Consider the following 23,168-nt stretch of genomic DNA (forward strand, 5'->3'; position numbering starts at 1 on the left):
CATGTGACCGGTGATTCATAGAAAAGAAGCAGAGAGGAGGCAGCTCCATCTAGAGAGAGGAAATCGGAGTGGAGGGTGAAAGGAGAGCGACATGGCTTCACTTCCTTGTGCGCTCGCTTTCTTGTTTCTCTCTGCTGCTGTCCAGGAGGTCAGCTCGAAGCGGCCCAACATCGTCTTGATCCTCACCGACGATCAGGATGTCCTCCTGGGCGGGATGGTGAGCAGAGGAGGGGAGAGACTCGGTAGTGGAGGGTTTTGAGTGGCTGAGGGAGGGGAGCGGAAGGTTGGAGTGGCTGTGACTTGCTTTAACACAGCAGAGAGAGAGAAAGAGACTGGCTTGTTTTTAATGTTAGCTGCTGTCAAATAAGCCCAGGCTTGATGTAGTTAGCAGAATCAGGCCTGATGGCAGGGCCAGGCCTGGCTTGAGGACACTAGCCGTGTGACGGTGGATCCTTCCATACAATTTAAGCCTTCTGCATGTTTTGGTGACTTTAATATGCAAGTTTAATGCATTGTCAACTTAAGTACCTCTTTTTCTCTAGTTAAGTATGTTAAAGTTTCCATGATTCTCCTAACGCATTTAAACCAAATAAATCCGAATTAAACGTAATTGAGCTTGAACCCATTTTGTTTTCTACAGACACCATTGAAGAAAACCAGAAAACTTCTTGGAGATCTTGGAACAACATTTAATAATGTGGTGAGTTGTCTTTTTAAATTTGTGCAATGTGGTTTCAGAGATCCTTGTCCATTTGATATGATTAGGAACATTCCTATTTGTGTGCTTTCTTGATTTGGGTTTAGCAGTAAGTGATTTATTATATTAAAAATCATAACTTTAAGCTTCTTACAGATCTAAGTATAAACAAACTGGGTTTTATGCTCTAATAAAAAGCCTTATTTAAATGTGGAATGTACAATTGCAATGCGTTTTCATGTGTATCTGTCTGTTTGTTTTTGTTCAGTATGTGGCCAGCCCACTATGCTGTCCTAGCAGAGCCAGTATCCTAACTGGGAAGTATCCACACAATCACCGTGTATTTAATAACACGCTAGAAGGAAACTGTAGTAGCAAAGCATGGCAAAAAACACAGGAACCTAACACATTCCCAACTATCCTCCAACGTCATTGTGGATACCGGACTTTTTTTGCGGGGAAATATTTGAATGAGGTAAAAGGTTCTTTTATTGTTTTTGTGATTGAAGTTCTGTTGACGTTTTGGACTTTAACAATGATGGCTGTCACAATTCTAAGAAACTTGTATTTAGGAAAGTTTTAAAATATGATCATTATATTACAGGCTTTATTGAAAGGTTTTTAAAAGATTATTTGAGTGACATTGTCAGGTTTTAAAGGTTAACTGGCTGTATTTCTGAAGATTCCTTTAGACACCAGCTCAAAATGGAAGGTGAATAAAAACAAAATGCTGGTTAACATTCATACAAGTAAAAGATAAAGGGAGAAAGTTACCCCCTCATTGCAAATGCTGACTTGTGGTGTTTTTTATTCAGTATTTGCCCTTGTGTCAAAATTTGAAGCCTTATTTCTCTTTGAATTTGCATGATGAAAATAATTTGGAAGGCAAGAACACTTGTCTTGGACTTTGAGGGCTGACAGGTTGAATTGGCAAAGCTGAGCTTTAAGGAAAGATGTAGCAAATGTACAGAGTTAAGAAAAGTAGAAGTTCTTGAGCACAAGAGTGGAAAATGCAGGGTTGGTGAGCTGACCGACCTGTGGCACTGTGGTACAGGAAGCCATTTGAGGGGAGCACAAAATGTGGTGAGGGATTGAGACACTTTTCTCTGGAGCAAGGAGTGAGAATACAGTTATCTTTCCCTGCCTGATACCAGGGTTTGGGATATGTGCTCACAGCTGGAGATGAACTTGCAGTGGGATGGGGAAGATCCAGTGATCGTAGTCCATATAAGTACCAATGACATGGCTAAGAAGAACTAGGCACTAAATTGAGAAACAGATTCAAAAGTGACTTCTGGGTAGTCATCTGAGCAGTGTGTGAATTGGCATAAGACATATGGTTAGAGAAATGAATGCTTGGATCAAAGGCTGGAGTGGGGCACTGGCACCAGTATTAGGGAAAGTGGGATTTGTACTGTTGGGATGGTCTACACTTGAACCATGGTGGAGTTGATGCTCTATATAACTAGGAAAGTAGACAGTATTTTGAACTGAATGGTGGGGACAAGGGATCAAGAGACTAGGTAAAAGTGAAAGGTACTAATAAAAAGTCACAAATAGACTGCAACAGAGTACAAATTGAAGAGTAAATCAACAGATAAGGCTAGATGCTCCCAAAATAATCACAAAACTAGAGGCCTGTATCTGAATGCACATAATAAAAAGATGAACTCTTAGCACAAGTAGAGATGAATACGTACTAGTAATGTCTGTTGGAGACATGCCACCCAATGGTATATATTGGGACCTGAAGGGCATATGACATTCAGCAAGGACAGGAAGTTGAGAGCGGAAGGGTGGTTCTGTTAAGTGATGGTATTAGCACACAAGAGGGGTGACCCAAGTTCAAGAAACCAGGCTGTAGCAGCAGTTTGAGTTGAGATGAGAAAAGCAAGAAGTCACTTATGGCAGTGGTGTACAGGACACGCAATTGCAACAACGTGGTAGGACAGAGTATAAAAAAAGTTGGAAAAATCAGATGGGTAAAGGTAGTGTTGATAAGAAATTCATATAATGTATTCAGGATAGTTCCTTAGAACAGCATATTCCAGAACCAACCAGAAGGCAGACTATATTAGACTTGGTGCTGTGCAATGTGATAGATTAATTGATAACTTCATAGCGAATGCCCTTCTATGTAGCCATGATATGACATATTTCAACCTGGTGTTGTAAAACTTCTTACTGTACCCTCCTAGGTAGCAGAGATCATGGGTTTGAATTTTACATTTCAGTTTAGGGGAATGAAGTGTATCCAAGACTAACTTTAAACTTTTGAGTATGAATGTTGAGTTGAGGATAGATCTGTAAGAGGTTCTGTGGCAGATATTTGAAGGGATACTTAGAATATACAAAAGATGCATTCAAATAAGAGAAATTGAGGTGGGCCAATGTGTGGTTTTTGTTTAAAAAAGCTATTAAACTTTTAAGTATATAATTGATCAACTGAAGTGGTTTTGAGCAATTGTTGGGTCTAACAAATTTCCAGGTCCAGATGGATTTCACCAAGGTCCTGAAAGAAGTGGCTAATGAGATAGTAAATGTGTTGGTTTTAATTCCCTAGATCCAGGAAGTTTAAGTAAATGTAACTCCTTTAGTGCCACAGTAAGCTTTCATTAACTCTGCAATGAAGTAACTGCCATGTGCCAGTGCCTGTTCAGGTACTGAGGGAGAATTTAGCATAGCCAATGCACCTAACCAGCATGTCTTTTGGACTGTGGGAGCACCCAGAGGAAATCCACACAGACACTAGGAGAATGTGCAGATTCTGCACAGTGACCCAAGCCAGGAATTGAACCCAGGCCCTGGCATTGAGGCAGCAGTGCTAATCACGTGTGCCACCATTAGCAGGCACTTGCAGAAGAATTCAAGGCAACCAAACAATCAGTGTGGTTTTGTGAAAGGGAAATCATGTTTAACCAATTTATTGGCGTTCTGTGAAGAAATCACAATGCTGTGGATAAAGAGTAATGTGCCACAGGATCTGAGCTAGAATCTCCACTGTTTAAAATTTATATAAATGACTTTGATTGCTAAGGGACAAAAGTTAAGTAAAGGGTAAATATCTGATAAATAGAGGATAATGTGGGCAAATGTGAACTTGTCAATTTTGGCATGAAGGATTTTTTTTAAAAAAAAGCTTATTTAAAATGGTGAGATGTTGAAGCGTTCTTGAGATTCTGAGGGATCTGCTTGTCTTGGTGCATATAACACAAGGCTAGTATCCAAGTAATTGGGAAAGATGATAGAATGTTATTGAGGGAATTGATTTCAAAAGTAGGGAGGTTATGCTTCAGCTGCACAAGATAATGTGAGACAGCATCTGGAGGCTCATGTACTGTATTGGTCATATTTCAGGAAAGATGTAAATGCGTTGGGAATAGTTCAGAGAAGGATAATTGGATTAATACAAGGAATGGGCAGGTTGTCTTCTGAGGAAAGGTTGTGTTTGTATCCATTAGAGGTTGGGTGAGGTGATTTTGATTGTGAGAAGTGTGCGGAGGGTGTGGAGAGTCTGCAGAAGGATCTAGATAGGCTGGGCGAATGGGCCAGGAAATGGCAAATGGAATTTAATGTTGGCAAGTGTGAGGTGGTCCACTTTGGTAGGAAGAATGGTAGGAAGGACTATTACTTACGTGGCGAAAAACTGCAGCAGGCGACGGTGCAGAGGGACCTCGGGGTCCTTGTGCATGAGTCGCAAAAACCCAGCTTGCAGGTGCAGCAGGTGGTCAGGAAGGCGAATGGGATGCTGGCCTTCATAGCGAGGGGGATTGAATATAAAAGTAGGGAGGTCTTGCTGCAGCTGTATAGGGCATTGGTGAGGCCGCAGCTGGAGTACTGTGTGCAGTTTTGGGTGCCGCACCTGCGCAAGGATATTTTGGCCCTGGAGGGAGTGCAGAGGAGGTTTACTAGGCTGATACCGGAGTTGAGGGGGTTGAGCTATGAGGAGAGGCTGAATAAACTAGGCTTGTACTCGCTAGAGTTTAGAAGAATGAGGGGAGATCTCATTGAGACGTATAAGATGATGAATGGGATGGATAGGATAGAGGTGGAGAGACTCTTCCTGCTCAAAAAAGACAGTAGGACTAGGGGGCACAGCCTCAAGATAAAGGGGAGGCGGTTTAGAACGGAGTTGAGGAGGAACTTCTTCACTCAAAGGGTGGTGAATCTCTGGAATTCTCTGCCCGTTGAAGTGGTGGAGGCTGCCTCGCTAAATATTTTTAAGAAGCGGGTTGATGGGTTTTTGATAAGAGAGGGGATTAAGGGTTATGGGGAGAGGGCGGGAAAGTGGAACTGAGCCACAACAGATCAGCCATGATCTTATTGAATGGCGGGGCAGGCTCGAAGGGCTAGATGGCCTACTCCTGCTCCTATTTCTTATGTTCTTATGAAATGTTGCTCAAGATTCTTATTGAGAATCTGGAACAATGGGTCACAGGAGAGGGTTGAGAGTCTCTGAACTCTAGCCCTCAAAAGGCAAAGTATTTTAATTTTTCTTCCCACTCTGAGACTTCCATACTGGAGTGGGGTGTTTTATTATTTTTGGGTGGGTGGAGGTCACTTCTCTCAAATGTGAGAAGGATTACAACCACTACCAGCTTCCTGGGTATTGATGGTTCTAACCCCACTTGATACACACAGCACTATAAGGAGGAGGGTGTGGCATAATTCCCCTGCACTGGCAAGGCTGTCAAGCTGCTGTGCTGTCTGTTTCTGACCAGGCCCAGAATGGAAGATCAAGTGAGAAATATACTCCCAATTTGTGCATGTAAGGAGTTGCATGTCAATGTGAGAGTTTGCCTTTGCTTTCATTTTGTGTGTTGATCATGATTGATTTTTTATTTGGCTGTTTTTTGCCATATTTCCATTAGCTATGAATCTAAATAGGACAACTGCAATCACAAATAAGTAATTTGATTAAAAAAAATTACTTGTTTGAGTGGAGCAATACTGCTATTTGTTATGGTCAACTAATATACAGGTTTTGAGCTGCACCTAACCTTAAGGTAAAGGGGCAGTGCCTTTTCGTTAATGTTAGATATTTTATGTTGCTCAATGTTTTTCCAAGTACATTGCTGCACAGGACAGCATAGTGGTGCAATGATTAGCACTGCTACCCCACAGCACCAGGGGTCCAGATTCAATTCTAATTCAGGTGACTGGGAGTTTGCAGGTCCTCCCCACATCTGCATGGGTTTCCTCCAAGTGCTCAGGTTTCCTCCCACAGTCCAAAGATGTGCAGGTTAGATTGACTGGCTATGCTCAATTATCACTTAATGTCAGAGGGATGAACAGTGTAAATGAGCTATAGGATAGGGCCTGTATGGGATTGTTGCCAAATGGCCTCTTTCTGCACTGTAGGGGATTTAACGATTCTATGATGCATTGAATTCATTCTTCACATGTGGGAGAGGCAATGAAGCAAATAAGGCACTGATGAAACTGCTCTGCTAAATAGCACTAGATTTTTTGCTGATGTTTAGAAATGTGCATTCATCTGTCCTTTCCAAATTAATTAACAATAATGCAATACAATGTAATATGAAAAACGTTTGTATCTGATGCTTTTGAATTTCTTGAGCCACATCAAAAAATTTCAGGTAATTCTCAAGGAATGTACGTTAATAAATGATTAACGCTTTGTATGGTGCTCCTTGATTGATTACAGGGTATTATTTGTATGTAAAGATTAAATGTGTCCTTTTTAGAAATGATTGTTCATGTATATTTTGATTAAGATAAGACTTTTCACAATGATATGGCCTAGTTGTCTTGTACCAAGCACATGGGACCAGATGCCTCCCCATTAAATTGGGAATGGATGGTGGGAGAATTATGTATTTCAGAGGGCCTGCCCTTGTAGGTAGTTTCAGACAAAGCTATCCAATGAGTTGTAAATAGGACTTTTCTTCCTGGTGTTCATTTACTATCTGTTATGTTTGTCTTGCTTATTCTTACAGTATGGATCAGAGGTTGCAGGTGGCATTGAACATGTTCCACCAGGTTGGGATCACTGGTATGCTCTGGTAAGCATTTACAAGGAATTCATTGTAACCTACAGAACAACTGTTCCACTGCGTAATTACCACAGATGCAGTAAGAGTTCTGCAGGATTTTATTTCATGTAATGTCTAGCCAAATAAGTTGAGTACAGTGTGAAATTACCATGCAGAATATTTAATTTTAAATGTAGACTTGGAAAAGATGTATTTTTATCCCTGATCAGGGGCCTATATTCTTGAGCTCAGAAGAATGAGACACAGTCTTGAACAGGATTTGACAGGGTAGATACTGGGAAGCTGGTTTTCCCACTCATCACTTGAAGATTGTGAATCTCTAGAATTCACTACCGTAGGCAGCTGTGAATGTAACATTACTGAATATATTAAGGCTGCAAAACATGTTTTTGATCACTCAGGAATCAACATGTAAAGTAAAGGCAGGAAAATGGAGTTGAAGATCAAGGTTAGGCATGATTGTATAGAATAGCAGAGCAATCTCAAGGGACTGTTTGCATTCATAGAAATGAAAAGTAAACCAATGTAGAAAATGTGCTAGATGTGAGGAAATTGGAAATCATGCATTGCTGTTTTATTTTGCATCCAATCAGGTGGGGAAGGGGTGGAAGCAGCTCAGTATAATGCAATGCTGACTATTTTCACCACCTAATTTTAGGCAAAGAATTCAAAATACTACAATTACACACTGTCTGTTAATGGAAAACCACAAAATCACGGCCAGAACTACAGCCAAGATTATCTAACTGATCTACTAGTAAGTATATTTTTCATTTTGTTCACATTATTGTGAGTCCTACTGTGCAAATCACCTAATGAGCCAGAGTTTCTTGTCATGCTTGCAAATGCAGGCTGTTGCATAGAACACTTCAACTGGATGATGTAAATTATAATTCACCCCTCCCAGATCCAGCCTTTAATTTTCTCTTAAATTTGCAAAATTACTTGTTTTGGATGTGATTTCCCTCTGCCTTTGCCTGCTTTGAAAGGAATGGGCATTGTAAAGTGCTTTCCACAGCCTTTTGCCTAATCCCAAATGTTTTACAGCCAATAAACACTAATGTAGAAAACATGGCAACAAATGTGCACACTGCAGTGTTTGTACAATATAAAATAAATGCCACATCCTTTTTGGTGTAGGCTGAAGGTTAAGTATTGCTCAGATCACAAGGGAAAATCTCCTGCTCTGCTCTGATCTTACCTACGTCTGAGGGGATAAACAGGACCTTTTTGTTGTTTTTCTTTGAAAGATGGCACCTAATGACTGGGCAGTACTCCCTCAGTGCAGCACAAGTATCAGTCTGTGTTCTGCTCAAATCTTGAAGACTTGAGGCAAAGTGAATTCTAACTCGTGGACATGATTTTCCATATTCTTCAATCATTGTTAGGGCTTGATTGCTCCAGATCACAATTAAATGTAACCCTTACCTTGCATGTCAGTCCTGCTATTTTCGCTTTCTCCTCTCCTTTGCATTTGATATTTCATCAGTAAGGAAATTGAGCGTTATGGAGATAAGGTGGCAAAGTGGAGTGGAAGATTATCATATCAGATTAGTAATGATCTCATTGAATGATGGAACAGACTTGATGGACTGAATGGCCTACTTCTGCTCCTACATCTTCATCGATTGATCCTTTTGAAAATAATGCTGTTCAGTTGGTGTGGGATGATCAAATTAAAATTTAGCTGCATTTCAGATAAAATGCAGTTAATTTATTGAAAAACATTTTAAAACTTGGCTCTGGAACGTCCAACTAACTATTTAAAACAAAATGAATGGCAGAGCAGACTCAATGGGCCTAATGGTTTAACTTTGATTCATGTCTTATCTATCTTTGCAGAGTGTTGAACATTAAGATGATGTAACTTTAGAGATTGATAGTGTTAGAAGAATCTGATATGGCTGATAAGTGCAGGTTCAATTTGACATACCAACTGTAATTGGCTGGAGATCTATTAGTATTCAGGCTTGAGTTATTAGAGCTGTTTGCCCTGTGGTACTGCAGTTTCTGGAATGTTGCTGTTCTTGATTCAGGGAATGATCTTTGGCAGCTATTTCATCTGCTTCGTTGTTTTGGGTCTGTAGAATATTACTTAGTAATGCTGTGATTCTCTCCAGTGTTTGTACATCTTGGCCCTGTTTGTATTTTATAATTTCAGTCAACATATTCTAACCTCACCACTTTCACTTGACAGTTGAATGTTTCATTGGAGTTTTTGGAATACAGAAACAAATATGTTCCATTCTTCATGATGATCTCTACTCCAGCACCGCATTCCCCTTGGACTCCTGCTCCACAGTATGAAAAGAGCTTTTTGGATGTTAAAGCACCAAGAAACACCAATTTTAACATACATGGAAAGGTACTTTTATTCTGAATAGTGGCTACAATAAAACAATGTTAAAATTATCTTCCTCTGCATTCATGTGTAATTTCTTTTGTATATTTTGGACAGTCTATCTAATGAATAGAAGATAAGTGACTTTGAAGTATATAATTTTATTAATTACTGAAGGAAGTAATAAAGCAAAGCTAAGTGGCCCAGGTTACCTTTTTTAATTGATGTATAGTGCATTTATACACTTTGTGAAATAACTCCAATCAGTTCAGATCAACATAATAAAATGCAAGCTATATTTGATCACAGAATTCAAATGATATACCAGAGGCATTTTGTTGGATCATACTATATGGTGTTTTTTTTTAAAAGTTTGGGCTTTGGCTCAAAAATAAAGTTGCAGCATACTTTCTACTTGGGCATGTGGTTAAATAAAATACCTCATCAGCTTCACTAACTATATCACCAAGAAGTTGGCTAATGAGTATCATTGCTAGAAGCATGGAAGTCAGATGCATAAAGTAAAGGTGCAGTGAAGATGTAACTATTTCCAGTTTTTAAAGTGTTCTATCGATGTAGAATAGTCAGATCAACAGACTTGGTTTTTAAATGATATTTGAATGCTTCTTAGTTGACACTAATGTTTCTTAAAGGACAAACATTGGCTAATCCGGCAAGCAAAGACTCCCATGACCAACTCTTCAATTCATTTTCTGGATAATGCTTTCAGGAAAAGGTATAGCTGTTTCTCATTTGTTTCATTTGATCTCTTTTTAATCAATATGGGACTGTTTAGCCTAATCCTAGATTTTTTTAGGTGGCAAACTCTGCTGTCAGTGGATGATCTTGTAGAAAAAGTTGTGAAGAAACTTGATGCAGTCAAAGAGTTAGAAAACACCTATATTTTCTTTACATCTGATAATGGCTATCATACAGGTAGGTAATAGTTTCTTTATTTCCTGTCAAGTTTTGCTTTATTTGAAACTGCTGATTTAAATCATTTTTTTCCAAGCTTGTTGTCTGGTACTCGTGGATTACAAACCCAACCTGTTTTAAAAAGACCAGTATTCTGCTGTCAGCATTTTAGAGAAGATTGTTTGTTATGCTGCTCAGTACTTACTATCTAGCTGAAAGTTCTCCATTATATTTAATCAGATTTATTGGATAACAATCAAGTGGTTAGCACTGTTGCCTCACAGGACCTGCGTTCAATTTGTGGTTTAGGTTACTGTCTGTGTGGAGTCTGTGTTCTACCTGTCTGTATGGGATTCCTCCCACACCCAACAGGTGTATTGGCCATACTAAATTCTCCCTTAGTGTACCTGAGCAGGTGCTGGAGTGTAGTGACTAGGGGATTTTCAGTAGTTTCATTGCAGTGTTAATGTAAGCCTACTTGTGACACTGATATAAACTTACAAAGTCTATGCTGCCCACTGCCTCAGCAAAGCAGCCAGCATAATTAAGGATCCCACACACCCCAGACATTCTCTCTTCCACCTCCCCCTCCATCAGGGGAAAAAGATTCAAAAGTCTGAAATCACGTACCAACCGACTCAAGAACAGCTCCTCTGCTGCTGTCAAACTTTTGAATGGATTACCTCGTATTAAATTGATCTTTCTCTAACCCTAGCTTTGACTGTTACACTACACTCTCTCTCTCTCTCCCTCTCTCTCCTTTCCTTCACTATGAATGGTATGTTTTCTATATAGCGCACAAACAATACTTTCCTCTATTAATATGTGACAATAAATCAAATACAGCTCAGTTCTAACTGTCACAAACTTTCTCTGCTCCTAGAAGTAGGGTTCATCATTACTCCCTCTTTATAAAAAAAAAATGTCAATCAGGTGGACTTTTATCCATTCTGCAACAGTTGTGGTATAATCTGATTTGATTAGAATCATGACCATAATTCTCTATTCAAACAATACACTATCTTGAAATTTCTTAAAATACAAGATTGTGATTAAAATGTTATAAATTGTTAGCACAAGCATAGCAAATGAAATGCATTTATTTGGTAGTAACACTTGTTTTTAAATGTGTTTTAGGTCAATTTTCTTTGCCGATTGACAAACGCCAACTATACGAATTTGATATTAAAGTGCCATTGCTTGTGCGAGGACCTGGAATCAAATCTAACCTGACTAATAAGGTATATGTCCCAGACTGCTACTTGTGCAAAGTGTGGCTGGAACAACAGATCCAAGTAACAAACTATAATATGGAGTCTAAGCAGAATTTTTTTCAGATTCTCTAGAAAGCAAGTTCTGTTTAGATTCTCTGGCAGTGCAGCTCCACATTGGAATATGAAATGTACTGATTTTGGTAGTTGGTTTCACAGCACCAAAAAAAGAGGCCCTTCTGATAATTATATCTTGCATTTAGTTATCAGGCACCTACCTATTCTAATCTGTCCCCATCAACTTTTTTTTCCGGAAAACAATCCTAGCCTAATGGGCCACTCTTTGTAGCTGAAACACTCCAGCCCAGGTGACATCTAGAACATAGAACATTACAGCACAGTATAGGCCCTTCGGCCCTTGATGTTGCGCCAACCAGTGGAGCCAATCTAATGACCCTCTAACCTAAACTATTCCAATGTTATCCATATGCCTATCCACTGACCATTTGAACGCCCTTAAAGTTGGCAAGTCCACAACTGCTGCAGGCAGGGCATTCCATGCCCTTACTACCCTCTGAATAAAGAACCTACCTCTGACATCCGTCCTATAATTACCACCCCTTAAGTTAAAGCTATGCCCCCTCGCGTTAGCCATCACCATCTGAGGAAAAAGGCTCTCACTATCCACCCTACCTAACCCTCTCATTTTGTATGCCTCAATTAGGTCACCTCAACCTTTTTTCTAACAAAAGTAACCTTGTCCCTCAGCCTTTCCTCCAATATTGGTAAATCATTTCTGTACCTTCTAGTGCAATCATATCCTCCCTATAGAGAACAACCAGAATTATACACTATTGTAGCTGTGGCCTAACGAGCATTTTGTACAGCTGCATTGTGACCTCTCTGCTCTTGCCTTTATTAGCAGAAGCATAAGAATTCAAATATCCCTGAGGCATTATCACCTTTATCCACCTGTCCTGCTTCAAAGAACAAAAACAGGCCCTACGGCCCAACGAGCCCACACTGCCATCTCAACACCACCAGTCCCCCTCTCCACCCACAACCCTTGTCTAATGTTTTATGGCCATCCAGATTGAGGGAAACTGATTTAGGGACAACTTATTACTGCCAATCAGCACATCTTTGGGGTGTGGGAGGAAACCAGAGCACCCGGAGAAAACCCACACAAGCACGGGGAGAATGCGCAAACTCCCAAAGACACTGGCCCAAATCCATGTGTCTGCACAGCAATCAGTGATAGTCACTGAGCTGTCGTCTTGCCCAGTATCTGGTCCAGTTTAGGCACACACTAACAACATGAAGCACTAGGCCAATCTCGAACAACCAAGAGCAGCCCCAGTACGACCCATCGCGTGATGCCCCTTGTTGGACACGAGGCTTCCTTCAGAAATCTAGGGACGTGCATCCCAAGGTTCTTTTCCTCACATGCTAACATTCATTGTGGATTCCCTTGTCTTGTTAGTCCTTCCACAATGCATCATCTCTTTTTTTATAGGGTTAAATTATATTTGCCACTTCTGCCCATCTATATCATTTCTCTTATCCAAGGCTTCCTCTTCACTTTTTACCTCACTAGTTTTCATGTCACCTGCAGTCTTACCAATCATAGCTCTTAATCAGAACATAACATATGACAGTGATGTAGACCATTGTGTAATCTTGGAAGATGGTTCTCTAATCTGATTATAGTGCAACAACTAGTTCATGTATAGCTTCACTTTTGATACTAGCAACATTTTGCTTTAGTGCTCAGACTGATTTAACAATGAAGGAATATTGTGAAGAAGACTTACTTGCCTTCAATGAAGGTAGCAGACCTATTTGAAGCCAGGCTTTAAATGCTATATCACCATGGTTTATTTTTTAAATCCAGAATCATTTACAATTTTGAACATTTTTCACTGCTGAAAATCTATATTTTATTCTCACCCTTCTAATGCTATTCTGATTCTGTTGTAAGTTTCTTTTATCTATAGCCTCATGACACAATTGCATCCCCACACATTGTTTTATCTGGCATAAGTCTGAAGTTGCATACACCAGTCTTCTCTAAGAATTGTTACATACATTAAATATTTATTGTGGAGAATGCAACAAAAATGGGGCGAATGCATTGCATTAGATTAATGTTTTTCAACATATCAACCATTGATCTGAATCTTCAATAGAAAATGCAGTGTTTTGAGTCGTTTAGATGATTAGTGACCTTTCAAATGACTTTAATTTCCTTCTTCAGATGCTTGTAGCAAATATTGATTTGGCTCCCACGTTCTTGGATATAGCTGGCTATGATGTTAACAAGACTAGGATGGATGGCATGTCTCTCTTGCCTCTGCTGGTAAGTGGTTTTTGTGACTTTGATCAGTCACTCTAGTGTAGCTGTAGTTTAATTGCTTTTAGCACAGGCATGACTAAATTCTCAATTTTAGTGTCTTGTAACTTAATTAAATTTCAATTGTTTCAGATCTACTCCAGCCTAATTCTAGCTCATGTTCAATTGTGAAAATAGTATAAAATAATCATTGAAAATTTTTCATACTGATACTTGCATTACATGTGAAATCTATATTGCATAATTGATTTCCCCTCTCCTCAGAATGGTAAGGCACAAAATGTGACGTGGAGGACTGATTTTCTTGTAGAATACCAAGGAGAGGGACATAATAGAAGTGATCCGACCTGCCCTTCACTGGGGCCTGGGGTCACAGTAAGTATTAGATTTTCCAATCCAGATGTATAATTTCTACCTTGCAGAAAACAGCAATGTAAATTTAAGAAAGGTACTGTTAAATTTGGGTTCAGTTGCATGTTTCTAGATAGCAGGTTTACAAATTATCTAATTTTTTTTAATGTGCATAGTGAATTTGGATACCCAGCTAAGATCAGTAAATGAAACTCCTCCTTGCATTCAGTACATACAACCTTGGTCTTGTGGAAAGTGGCACTCAATTCTCTGATCATCAGCTATCTGGCAGCTTGTAAATTTGTGGTACTGATATTGTGCATGAGCCTGGATGTGGAGATGTTTCTGGTCATAGATTTCCTTACAATGTCACAGAAATTGGCAGCTGCAGCTAATGTTTCATTTGATGCTAGTAGACGAACTGGTTTGGTTGTGTTGTAAAATGCCCTAGACTGGCACTTTTTTGAGTTAGTTTAGTCTGAAATTCTATAAAGGTTTGGTTCTTCTACATAGCAGGATATTAGTTTTGCTACAAAGAACAAAGAAAATTACAGCACAGGAACAGGCCCTTCGGCCCTCCAAGCCTGTACTGACCATGCTGTCTGCTTAACTAAAACCCCCTACGCTTCCAGGGACCATATCCCTCTATTCCTATCTCTCATGTACTTGTCAAGACACCCCTTTTTAAAAGTCACTACCATATCTGCTTCCACAACTGCCTCTGGCAGTGAGTTCCAGGAACCCATCACTGTAAAAATCTGCCTCATACATCTCTTTTTAAACTTGCTCCTTGCATCTTAAACCTACGCCCCCTTGTAATTGACTCTTCCATCCGGGGGGGGGGGACTTCTGATTATCCACTCTGTCCATGCCTTTCATAATCTTGTAGACTTCTATCAGGTATCCCCTCAACCTCCATCACTCCAGTGAGAACAAACCAGGTTTCTCCAACCTCTCCTCATAGCTAATGCCCTCCATACCAGGCAACATCCTAGTTAAATCTTTTCTGTACCCTCTCCAAAGCCTCCACATCCTTCTGGTAGTGTGGCAACCAGAATGGAACACTATTTCAAGTGTGGCCTAACTAATGTTCCATAAAGCGTCAACATGACTTGCCAATTTTTAAACTCAATACCTTGGCCAATGAAGGCAAGCCTGCTGTGTGCCTTCTTGACTACCTTCACCTGCATTGCCACTTTCAGTGACCTGTGTACCTGTACACCTGGCTCCCTTTGCCTATCAATACACTGATTGGTTCTGCCACTTACTGTATATTTCCCATCTGTATTAGACCTTCCAAAATGCATTACCTCACATTTATCCAGGTTAAACTCCATCAGCCATCTCTCTCCCCGCCCCCCCCCCCCCCCCCAGTCTCCAATTGATCTATATCCTGCTGTATCCTCTGGTCCTCATCACTATCCCCAAATTCACCAACCTTTGTCGTCCACAAACTTGTATTACACACCGCAAAGGACCCAGCACTGATCCCTGAGCAACATCACTTGTCACAGCCCTCCATTCAGAAACACACCCTTCCACTGCTACCATCTGTCTTCTTTGACCGAGCCAGTTTTGTATCTACCTTGCCAGCTCACCTCTGATCCCATGCGACTTCACCTTCTGCACCAGTCTGAGGAATCTTGTCAAAGGCCTTACTGAAGTCCATGTAGACAACTTCCACTGCCCTACCCTCATCAATCATCTTTGTCACTTCCTCAACTTGATCAAGCTCATGAGACACAATCCCTCCTTCATAAAACTATGTTGCCTCTGCTGATACATCTACTTATTTCCAAGTGGGAATAAATCTTGTCTCAAACTCCTCTTCAATAATTTCCCTACCACTAAGGCTGACCGGCCTGTAATTACCTGGATTATTCTTGCTACCCTTCTTAAACAAAAGAACAATATTGGCCATTCTCCAATGAGGATGTAAAGATTTCTCTCAAGGCCCCAGCAATTTCCTCTCTTGCCTCTCTCTCTCTCCCAGTGTTCTGGGGTATATCCCATCAGGTCCTGGAAATGTCTACCTTGATATTTCTCAAGAACCCCAATACCACCACCTTTTTGATCTCAACATGACTCAAACCATCTACACATCCTTTCCCAGATTCATCATCCACCAAGTCCTTCTCTTTGGTGAATACTGATACAAAGTACTCATTTAATACCTCACCTATTTCCTCTGGCTCCACACAGATTCCTCCTTTGTCCTTGAGTGGGCCAACCCTCCTCCTCTTGCTCTGTGTAAAAAGCCTTGGGATTTTCCTTAATCCTGCTGGCCTATGCTTTTTCATGACTCTTTTCAGCTCTTTTTGCTCAGTTTCTTTCTACTTTCCTTGTATTCCACACTTGTTTTGTGTGTTCCCAGCCTTCTAGCTTTGACAAATACTTCCTTTTTCTTTGACTAGGCTCACAATCTCTTGTTATCCAAGATTCCCAAAACTTGCCATACTTGTCCTTCATCCTTACAGGAATGTGCTGCTCCTAGAACAAAGAAAGAACAACCCAGCACAGGAAACAGGCCCTTCGGCCCAACAAGCCCACGCCGCCGCATCACCCTACACCTATTCTACCCTGCATGTCTACGAATGGAACCCTACTCAGTCAGATTCAGGGAAGAAATAGTGTCAATTTGGTAAAAACCGATTAGCCTAAGAGCACATCTTTGGGGTGTGGGAGGAAACCCACGCAACCACAGGGAGAATGTGCAAACTCCCACAGGCACAGGCCCAAATCCATGTGTCTGCACAGCCAGCAGTGCTAGTCACTGAGCTGTTGCGGTGCCCGTCTACCGGTCTAGGATCAAGCACACACCAACGTGAAGTACTAAGCCACTCCTGGAACTTCCAAGAGCAGCCCACGCACGACCTGCCGTGTGCATGCCCCTTGTTTGACACGAGGTGGACCTCCACCTGTGGAATAAAGACAAAAAATATTAATCTTACAGCCTGCCTTTCCTGAACCCCTATCAACTTGCACTTGAAAGCCTCTCAATGCCAGATGTTGATTTGCCCTCAAACTACATTCTTCAGTTCCTGCCTTGTATTGTAATTAGCCTTCCCCCAATTTAGCACCTCAACTTGAAGACTACACTTAAATTTAGCCATCAGTACCCTTTTTTTTTAAGCTTACTGAATTGTGGTCACTGTTCCCAAACTGCTCCCCTACTGACTGAAACACCAACCACCTGGCTGGGCTCATTCCCCAGTACTGGGTCCAGTATGGCCCCTTTCCTGGTTGGACTATCTACATACTGTTTCAGGAAGCCCTCCTGGATGCTCCTTACAAACTCTGCACTATCTAACCCCTTAGCATTAAGTGAACCCCTACACTTTGGATTAGTTTTTTGATCTGCAAGTGACATGGAAATATGTACTTGCAGGCATAAAAGGAACTGGAAAATACTCCATTAGATTAATATTTCTACCATCTTCACTTTTAGAATGGTAACTCAGTGCATACCTCCAATACACAGTTCTTGGGTTTTTCCAAGCCTAGTTGATGCTTTAACTACAAAGGTAAAATTGTTTTTTGGAAGCTTCTATCTCAACTTCAGAGGCTTTAGCCCAACGCATATCCAAAAATTGGCTGTGCAAACTCTGCTCTCATTTGTAACAAATTTCCCCACAGCAGCAGAGACAATGCACATTTTTTAAAAAAAAATCAAAAATATTCTAAATCAGACGTCCTTGCAACATTCTTACAGCCATTGTCCCAATCTCCCAATGTTAATAGATAAATTCTCTCGTTTAAAAAAATTTCAAGGAAAAGCTAACAATTCTTCCTAGAACCAAACTAAACCTATGAAATTCAACCATTAGTTTTTGAAATCATTTGTTAACAAATGAAGAGGTGAAAATATTGCCTCCAGTGCCTAAGATAGGTAATGAACTGCTGGATAGCCATAACAATGTACATTTTATGGCTGAAACTGTTTCTTGTATACTCAAATGTCACAAACTTTTCTTACAGAATTGTTTCCCTGATTGTGTTTGTGAAGATGCATATAACAACACCTATGCATGTGTAAGAACAATTGCCACTGCAGCTAACTTGCAATATTGTGAATTTGATGATAGTGAGGTAAGTGCAGTTGAATGCAATGTCTTTTCCTGTTTTAACCCCCATGAAGGTGATGCTTATTTTCTTCCTGGTCTTTGACTTCAAGCTGTTGTGAGCTAGACTGACCAATGCCAACCAGGGTCAAAATTGCACCTTTTTTGTTACTGTGACTGCCTGTAATAGCTGGTTCAACTTTAGTCACTGTGCCAGTAGAGATTGTGACCAGCTATTCCATCAAAGGCTAAAATTCTTCTGGCACTGACATGTACACTTCATTTATTGCTGCAAGCTAGCTGTGTATTTTTTTCTTTGCATCACTGTTCTGTATGCATCTTTAATCCAAAGACCCTAGCAGCCAGAAATGGTTCCAATAGTAACTTTACACACAACATTTCTCAAACTTTATGCTGTGAAATCTGATTTCACCAAAGTCCTGAAAGTCTTAATCATTTTAGTAATGTTGAAGTGCCATTACTGTAGCTTGTTCCTTGTTTGCTAATTTAGTGTTTCACACTAATACCTGCTTTATCTTCTAACAAATTGTCATTTTTAAACTCCAGACTCATCAATTCTAGTGTCCAGCAAATGCATGAAGCTACTGAATCATATTGTCTCTAAACTTCAAACCATCCAATCATCTGCCTCTACTGCTTTTGTTCCCCATGTTCACTGGACCAATGCCTTCCTCAGCCCTGAACACCTCATCATTCTCTGGTTTCTCCCATGTGTCCGCTCCAAGCTTATCTCTGCTTCTTCAACCTTCCTTCTCACTAAACCACTTGCCACCCAATTTCCCTTCACACTGTCATTGAGTACTTTTTTTTCCCCCCTTCTTTTAAACCTGTCTCAATCTTGCAAGTTATTGTCCATCTCCAATCTACCATTGCTCTGAGTCTTGGAACATGTCCACCTTCCAAATCTGTGCCCATCCTTCACAGACCTGAATGTTTGCTTAATTTCTACCCTGCCAAGTCACAAATACTGTGACTGTATGACCACCCCTCTTTCTCCCCCCACCCCCCCCAAAAAATGACCTCTCTGAAGCTTTGAACTGTTGACTACATCATTCAGTTGAGTAAGATTGCCCTGGTTCCATTCTGTTCTTAGCTATCTATTCAGAGTATGGTTTCTCTTCCCACTCCAAACCTTTTTTAAATCTTTGGTCCCCTCTGCCTCATGAACATGCTGTCCTTGGGTATCATCATTTGAAATGAGCATGCATTTTTCACCTTGCATGCTGCCATCACCCAGCCCTCCCTCCATTCTTGCCTCTGACAGCAGAAATTTCTTCTAGTTTTACTGTTGGGAAGACTGAAGCCATTGTCTTTAGTTCATGCTCCAAACTTTTCTGTAGGCACTAATTTCATCCATTTTTCTTGACAAGATTATTGAGGCCAAACCACAGTTTGAAGATTCATATTTGATCCCCAGGATGAGCTTCCAACCATATGTTTCTGGCACCATATTTCTACTCACTTTATCCTTCAACAGCTGGAATTCTCATCCATTCCTTTATTGCTTCTAAACTCTTACTATTCCTGTACACCTTTTAAAATACATATCCTTGTTTTCACATTTCTCCATGTCTGTAAAATTCCCACAACTTGTTAATTCAGGCTCCCTATGTGGTGCTATCATAGCCATGTCTTTAGCTGTCAAAGTGCTTCCTATTCCTTGTTATTCCTTGCACCCCCCCCCCAGGTTAGGTACTCAGTAAAGCCTATATCTTTCACCATCTATCCCAAAATTGTTATTGACCATATGAAGTTTTACTGCTTACTGTAAAAATGGTTTGAGATTTTTGTACAGCTGTGTGATGCAGTGGAAACACTTTGTTAAAAGGGTCTGCTGGGCTAAACTCAATTGAGTAACAAGAATATTGTATCTTTGTTCATTGTATATTTGGTTTTGAGATGGGATTGGCTCCAAAATATAATGTCATTTCAGCTAATTTTCAATAAATTTGTGTGGATTTCAACTTGAAGCAGCCTTGTAAGGTGATGGAATGTGGTGGATGTGTGTGCAGTGAGATTGGAAGCATACATGAGATGTATAAAATTGTCGACACTTTGAAATGTTTTTGGACTGAAATTCTAAAATACTCCAAAATATGATCAGCCCTTGACTTGCAATTTGCTACTAGTGGCATAAATGATTTAATATATACCCACATCTTCCAGGTTAGGAATCTTGTCAAGTAAAATGCATTTTCCTAAGTAGAAAGAGAAGCTTCCAATGATTTTGGTTAATCATGATGTGTCTAAAAGTTTATGGATAAATTTGCAATGCATTATTACTTCAGTATTCGGTGGAAGCAGCAATTTTGTTGACATTGAAAGGCATGAGGATGCCAACTTAATGCCCTCCATAATCTTGTTTTTCTATTTAGGTATTTGTAGAAGTCTATAATTTAACTTCTGACCCACACCAAATCACAAATATAGCCAAGAGTATAGATCAAGAAGTTCTTGAGAAGATGAACCATCGCCTCATGATGTTACAGTCTTGTTCTGGGTCAACATGCCATACACCAGGAATATATGATCCAAGGTAAGAAGCAATATTTGGATGTTTCTGTAGGAAAAGGATCTGTAAGCTGTGGCTCCAGAGCACTCTAATATTGCATTTGGGGTGCACCAGATTGCACTGATGTGAAAAAAGTGTTTTGTATTGTGGGGATAAAAGGCTAATCTTTGTGATGCACTTTTATAGTTGATTATTTTAACAAAAAAAAATTTTAACAAATGCAACCAGAGTATGTGGGTTGGTGGTATTTATATAACCTGTCTGCTGTTACTTATGCAGTACTTCTTATTTTTTTTTAGGTACAGATTTGACCCTCAACTAATGTTCCATCATGGACCTGGTGCAATGAAGTTATTTCACAAAACCTTATGAAGCCTTTTTGCTGGTTGTCATTGGTGACATAACCTTGTACTCTGTGGACTGAAACATCACTAGGAATTGTATTTTCTTTTTGATCTGTCACTCCTTGATGTTTTCATGTTTAAAAAAAATTGCCTTTTCAAAGTGAAAAATTTTAATATGTATTGTAGTTCTAATAACTATATTTATTTTGCAAGGACCATTGTCTTCATTTCAAAACAACCTATGCATATAATCACTTGTGAAGTACAACACTAAACAAATGGTTTTGATTTTTGTTTTTCTTGAGTTATCTAGCAACCAGAGCCATACTTGGTAGATACTGAATTACCTTTTCCAATCCAGTCATTTGTTTCTGTGCTGTAGCATGGAGTGGTAATGTCTCATTTCTGTACTTTACTAAGCTTCATTGTAAAAGATATTCCAAGGAGCATATGCACAGCAGAAATTTAGGTATTGTGGCTTATCCAGCCCATGGACCTTACTCAGACTTTGGGGCAGAGGCAGACAACTGGGATTAAATTATTGGCTGTCAATTGATTTGTTGCGTCTCTCTTTATTCTCCGTACAATCAGGAAAGGATGGTCTTGCATTTCCTGTATGCAATATTTTGGATCTGGCTTGTCTGAACAATGGTAAGACTGCAGTGAAATTTTGATTCTATGCATGTACATATTACCAAATTTATTTTTAAATTAAAGCATGAGGTTTCTTTTGTTTCTCCTCCAACTGTAGGTTGATAACATTTGTATGGTAGCCAAGTTAAGACTGAGACATCATTATTTCACTTGTGATTCCTTTCTTCCCTCCACCCACAATTACTTTAGCAGAAAATACTATGCCCCAAGATGCACTGAAAACTACTGGCTTGATCGTCTTACCTGGTTTTGGCAGTAAGGGATTGTAGATCGTTGTCCTGATATCCATTTTATTCACTGCTGATGTGCAACCTTCAATGTAAAATTGACTGCCATTAATCTCTTTCTATCAAGCTTTGCAAGTTCTTTGACATTAACTAGTAAAATTTCTGTGCTGTGGCTGGATGTCATTCTATAAAATCCTGAATTGTGATTCTCGCCAAATGAAAGCTTGTCTCAATTTGACTGTTTTGCTTTGAAATTGAGCTTACTTTCCAATGGTAGTGGGCATAGACATTGCACTGAAGGATTTGAGATCCCAGCTGTATAATATTTTTGATATTTTGTGAAATTAAATGTTGCAGGAGCTGTGCTTTTTTTTTGTTTGCTTCCTGGCTGAGTATGAGGACGGTATGTGAAGGCCAAGTGGCTAATGGTTGCTAGAAAGAAATGGCTAATAGCTATAGCTATATCTAATATCCATGCTATCTGCCAAATAGTAACAACCATTCAATCAGTAATTATTTTAGTGATCAATTGTCCACTAAATCTAACCACTTCATTTCATGTGTCCTGAGATGTTAAATTATCCACATTGTCTTTTAAAGGATGGAATTATTCTTAATATTTTACTGTGGCACCCATTTTCCTACGCTTGTGTCAGGCTTTGCTCCATATTTTTATTGGGAACGCTATATAAAATGAAACTTTGGATAGAATGCTGGAGCAACACTAAATTATCTAAAGAGCAAAAAAAACAAGCTGTCTTTCAGTGGCATGGGTGTATTTAGTTATGGTTGATACTGTCTCTAGAATAGCACTGGTCTAGAGCCTTACTGATGTGCATTAGTGAAGAGGTTTCTCTAGCAACACTTGAGGACTAAGGTCTGTCTGTTGGTTTGGTTTGTGTAACTGTTAAACCTACAAAAATAGTCATGTGAGAGTAAGCATTCAGATTAGCCTTGAATATAAGGGTTTAAAAACATTTTGTACATCAATATTACAGTGTTAATTATAAAATCTTGTGTTTTTCAGTGCTAAACTGAATTTGCATTTTCAAACCAAGTTTCTGTAGCTTGGGTAACAATTTGTGTAAACTTGATGTTACTGAGGAGGTTCAGATTCTAGGCACTTTCAATGCTGACTTTGAATTGAAATTCTTTCCCAAAGATGATTTAAGTGCCCTTGATTGTACTTTTGAGATGTGAATTTGATGGCTGAATATGATCTTGCATTTATTTAATAAACAACTTTTCAATTTGAAGTTGGGATAATTTTTTCTTTCTCTTGCAAATGACAGGGTCCTAAAATTTGACTTTCCAGACACCAGATTATCACTGATGTTAGAACTCCTGCTTATTTATGCAGGATACCACTGGACAAGGCAGCTACACAGAATTTGGGGTTATTTGCTACAAATTGATTTTTAACTAGGAACATAGGACTTGGGAGCAGGAGTAGACATGTCAGCC

The 23,168-nt window shown here is 39.7% G+C and overlaps 1 protein-coding gene across 1 annotated transcript; it reads left to right on the forward strand.

The window, feature by feature from the left end:
* Positions 1–22,960, forward strand: gnsa (glucosamine (N-acetyl)-6-sulfatase a). Its single transcript, XM_080191153.1, has 14 exons — positions 1–217; positions 641–700; positions 966–1,172; positions 6,658–6,723; positions 7,373–7,471; positions 8,912–9,079; positions 9,709–9,791; positions 9,873–9,991; positions 11,108–11,211; positions 13,439–13,540; positions 13,799–13,909; positions 17,864–17,974; positions 20,343–20,503; positions 20,779–22,960. Exons 1-14 carry the CDS (start codon positions 92–94, stop codon positions 20,849–20,851), a joined length of 1,590 nt encoding a protein of 529 aa, XP_080047279.1. The 5' UTR covers positions 1–91; the 3' UTR covers positions 20,852–22,960.
* Positions 22,961–23,168: the final 208 nt, after the last annotated feature.

This window comes from Carcharhinus amblyrhynchos, chromosome 6, assembly GCF_965287045.1.
Source record: "Carcharhinus amblyrhynchos chromosome 6, sCarAmb.v2.hapA, whole genome shotgun sequence".
NCBI classification, from domain to species: domain Eukaryota; kingdom Metazoa; phylum Chordata; class Chondrichthyes; order Carcharhiniformes; family Carcharhinidae; genus Carcharhinus; species Carcharhinus amblyrhynchos.